General features: G+C 36.1%; 1 protein-coding gene across 3 annotated transcripts in view; it reads right to left on the reverse strand.

The window, feature by feature from the left end:
• The window catches only part of LOC144972704 (uncharacterized), a 41160-nt gene that overhangs the window by 4942 nt on the left and 31218 nt on the right, over positions 1 to 5000 (reverse strand). Inside the window, exons 5-6 of one of the 3 annotated variants that reach the window (XM_078914246.1) lie at positions 2827 to 4061; positions 934 to 981 (exon numbers count right to left, since the gene is read on the reverse strand). In XM_078914246.1, coding sequence (XP_078770372.1) covers positions 957 to 981; positions 2827 to 4061 — 1260 coding nt within the window. In that variant the 3' untranslated portion in view covers positions 934 to 956. Of the gene's footprint in view, positions 1 to 933; positions 982 to 1230; positions 1278 to 2826; positions 4062 to 5000 lie in introns of all 3 variants that reach the window. The other 2 variants (XM_078914247.1, XM_078914245.1) reach the window with 2 other exon arrangements.

Raw genomic sequence — 5000 nt, forward strand, 5'->3', positions numbered from 1 at the left:
TATATATATATATATATATATATATATATATATATATATATATATATAACTTCATAATAATGATATATTTTTTAATTGTTATTTTTTTATGTGTATGCACTATATATACAGTCTAACACTGAAATCAAGTGAAAGAGAATGAAGAGAGAAATAGATGCACACAAATGACATAAATAGGTGATCAGCTTAAAATTGAGAATTGTTGTTAATGTTGGAAGAAAATGTTTAGAATGCCATTTGGAATAAATTAATTACGCTCTGAATTTATCATTAATTATACATGTGTTATGCACATATCATATTATGAGTAATATAAGAGATGTACAGACTGAGACTGCAAAAATTAGTCTTCTTAAAAGAAAAAAAACTTAACTGCATTCAGGGATGGATATACTGTTTTACAGATATATCATTTTTTTTTCCAAACATAATTTACATACATTTACATATTGTTTCTTACTCTAAAATCGTGTTGTAATTTTCATTTAAAATGATATTCTCGTAATTTAGCTCGTGTCCAAAATTTTCCAGGTTTGCAGTCATGATTGAAAAGAAAGACAGCATGTGGCGAGATTGTCCGATTGCCCGATCAGCTCTTATTAAGGCATGATGCTTGAACAAAACCAGATTTGTATTATGTAACTATTTCACTGCAACATAAATCACGTGAACAATGACAAACAGCATAGGGAAAGTTGTTAGACAAGGATATCCACACAAAAGATAAATACACGCAAAGAAGAGTAGTATAGGTGTAAATTTCAAAATGCACGAAAAAAAAAAAATTAAATTAACAAACCCGAAAATGTTGAAATGTTTCATAAGGGAAAAGGTTTGGGGCTTAAAGGAAATGGGCGGGGGTAGGGGGTAGGGGGGGGGTGTTGCCGTCGGAAAATTGAAAGAGATTTGTTTCTTTAAGTCTGAGTAAATTACCTAAATCTTGACAATGTCCAAGTCTAATATGGCAACCGAACCCCTAAACTGTAGAGTAGAGACGTGAAATCAATGGATAACAATGATAAAAATCATAATTGTATTGAAACTCACACAAGACTTAATTTGTAACCAAGTGATTTGAATCAGTCACAAAGTTTTAAAGAGAGAATAAGATGTGACGTATTGCATGAAAATGATATTGTAGCACATTTAAAAATGATTTAAGCAACAGTAATAATGTAAAGGGTGAACGTTATAATCACAGAAAAGAAACATCAATGATATGATATTCACCTGCTGTTTTTAAATGGCACAACTCACTTTATCAAGTCGGGGTATCTCTTATATTTGGGAGAGCAATTAAAGTCAAGTTAGAAATAGCTGTCACATTGCATGATAAAATATACAATGATATTAATCAGTAATGTTCAATAACTTTATAGCATATTGCAGAAAACAAACAAAAGCATGTTAGGGCTAGTTGTCAAAGCATTATATTTCAAATTGAAAAATTAGGGAGCGGCACTGGTATAGATAAGATGACTGGAGATCGAATCTCAGTGGAGGAAGACTGATTTTTTTGGATGATTTTTTTTCTTGTATTTTTCTTTCTTGCTCTTTCTGACACTTTCATAAACACTTTTCATATCTTTATCTATTAGAAAATCGCTTGTGTTATTCGCCATAAAGCATTTTCCACATTTGAAAGATGTTAAAGTCCATGGATTGCTGAGCATCCCGTTTATATTCTTCTCTAAAATACTTCACTTCTCGTTCAGCGCGAGATGGTTATTTAACAACCTGATGAACGACGACCAGCCTCTCATTGCTAAATGCAGTAAAGAGAATCTTTATATCACATTGCTCATTTGCACCAAATAATATTTTCTGTTTCCATATTTATTTTTATTCAAATCATATCCCTGACTCATACCTGGTTATCAGTTAAAGCATATTACTTAAACACGTGCAATTAGATCAAACATTAATTCAAAGGCGATAGCGCCAAATGATTCAAAGTCAGTCTGTGTTATGACGACTTGGAACAGAGGTTTTCTATGTTCTTGAACGATAATTCTATTGCTTACATAAGGATTTGAAACCACGATCTTTTCGTGGTTAGCGACTGACCTACAGAATCATCACTTTGTCCTTTAAGCGTTTCAATATCAGTTTACGGAACAAAGAGTCCTCCACGAGTGGTAGAACATGGCCACACGATATTTAATTTCTCTCATGTTTGTGACCTTTCCCTTTCCCCTCCCCAAACAACCAGCTGACCTAGCGAAAGTGATTTGCAAAAGACTAGCATCCTATCCTATTGCTACTGTCCGTTTGTTGGACGCCTCAGAGATCAGATTGATACACTCCTGCCCCGTGGTCCCAATAGTTCTGAAGGACTATGACAAAATAGAAGAGATTTTTTTAGTGAGTGTCTTGAACGATAAATCCATTGGTGATGCGCGGATTTGAATCAAAGATTAGCATACCTGATCCACAAACCATCAGGTTTTTCTCTAAGCTTTATCACATAATTCCTCCAGTGAATTGCTACGCAACTAACACTTCCGTCAAGCAAATTTTTTCTATCAGCTATGACTTAAAGAGGTAGAAAGCCTACCTATGCAAACACTTAGGTTAAAAATGGAATACCCTTTAGATGAGTTTAAATTCATATACATTATGACCAGCATCATATTTTTCAAAATGGGGGGGGGGGGGGGGGGGCGTTAATTATTGCAAGTTATAAAAATGATATAATCGGTTGATGATATTAGAGAACATTCGTTAGCTTAGACATAAGTCACAAGTAGTTCCACTTAAGTCATGAGTCAGATATCATCGAGTTTTCTTTAAGAATTGATTATTAAACCAAAACGTTCAGCTTACCTGGAAATAACGTCCTCATTTGTTTGTGATCTATCCCTTGCAATGTTCCCAGAGGCCTCTGTAATACAGGACGTTTGTGTCACACATTCGTCCTCTGTGGTGACGTCAAAACTAAACGTTCTTTTCGGGGATGGAACATACTGCTTGTTACAAATAATATCATCTGCACTAAGTCGCTTTGTGTCTTTAGTCTCTCCTTCGGATACAGGGTCCATTTCTTCTCCCGACGTAAACACAGAACCGTTGCTCTCTGACATTTCTGGCAGACGTATTTCGTTGTTGTTTATTTGTAAGGAAGAAGCGAGAGCAGAGACATTACTAATTGCCCCAAGACGTTGTCTTGGAGAACCAATTGGAGACTGTACAGTTTTTATTGATGGGGACTCGGGATTTGGACTCTGTTGTTGAGTTGGTCGATTAGAATCGTTTAAATGTCTTTCGGGTATCATCTGAATCGGATTCAAAGATGTCTGAGCTGTTGTTTCTTCTTTTAAGCTCTCATGTGGAACTGGAACACTGCGTTGCAGCATAAGTGGACTAACTTTATTATTACGTTTCATTTTTGTACTCTCAGATAAATTCTGATTATCTGTAACATTATCTTCGAAAAAGAAATTACGCGAAGGCGGTATATTCAAAGTCAAACCAGACCTCGGCGTAACTGATGTTTTAATTTGTGCCGGTTTAGGTACGTGAGACCTTTCTTCGTCTGAATACTCAAAGGCTTCATTTTCCCCAGTAATTATATAAGAACCGGAAGAATTTTCATCAGAGTCCATGCCGTCACTGTATTCGTCATAAGAACTCGATGAATATTTATCCAGGCCGTTTCCTGAATAACCTTGACCTGAATAACCTGAAAGACGATTGGAAAGTTCAGCCTGCATGGCATTGATTGGGGGCAATGATCCTGCAGAAGAACCTTTTGGAGGTTGGCCCAACTGATCGAAGGTTTGACCTTGACCTGATTCTATCATAAAATTGAGAGGAATTTTCGACGGAGGAACCGTCGAGGGTGCCGTTGTATTAATGGCACCAGGCGTTTTAGTTGGATCCAGAGATGCTGTGGCGGGAGACATAGGAGGAATAAATACAACGCTTGTGTTTCTACTTCTTTCTTTCTGGGATTTTCTTCCAATAGATTCGTCCGAGCTAAGGACCGCTTGAGACTGCAGTTGATTAGAGCCATGCGTCGATAAAGTTGGAGAGTGGTCTTTGGGATATTCAGGGACAACCTGAGAGTAACAAAATAATGAAATTTGAATGAAAAGAGACATACGGTTTGGATTGACAAATCTTTAATCTAATGAAATGGCGGCATGGATGCTTGGATCGGAATCTAATGATGCCGCGGCTTACATTTTTTGACAAAATTTGTGACCCACCGTCTCAAAACGGTATTATGTCGAGATGATTAACTTTAAAAAGACTAAATGACATCTGGTTCACTGCAGTACGACACCATCATTTGGAGACGACAAGGTCACATAATATGGATAATCTATCAAACATGCGTACATTGTAAACAAGATTAATAAATTAAATGTCGTATACACTAAATTTCTTCTTGATATCCCTAACATCTTATCAAGCGTAAAATGCCCACGGCTGCATCTTCTTGTGGGTAATCTCGCCATTGTTTGTTGTACAAATGCGACCCATCGCTTGGAATTGTTACCATCTCGGGGTCGCTTATGCGCTTAAAATTACATTTGGTCACAGTATGAGACTTGGGGTGAGTTTATAAACACACACACACACACACACACACACACACACACACACATATATATATATATATATATATATATATATATATATATATAGAGAGAGAGAGAGAGAGAGAGAGAGAGAGAGAGAGAAGAAAGAGAATTAATGTAATATTTTAACATGACAAAATCTAAAATTTCACATTTGTGATCCATCGTCTCAAAACAGTATTATGTCAGGATGAATCGGAGACCAAAAAGTGAATTTAGAATCAAGATGGAACGACTTACGAACTCGGAGTTGTTTTCAATGTAAGAAAATGTATTTAATCTCAATCATAACGACTAGAAATGGTATTTAATCTTCATCATAACGACATAATGCCGTTTTCAGGAGATGGGTCACAAAATAAGAGATTGACGATATTGCCCGAGGCTTAACAAATGAAATGCATGAAGAGGGGT

Source organism: Berghia stephanieae, chromosome 5 (assembly GCF_034508935.2).
Source record: "Berghia stephanieae isolate SIO BIC M18660-M18661 chromosome 5, UCSD_Bste_1.3, whole genome shotgun sequence".
Taxonomy (NCBI): domain Eukaryota; kingdom Metazoa; phylum Mollusca; class Gastropoda; order Nudibranchia; family Aeolidiidae; genus Berghia; species Berghia stephanieae.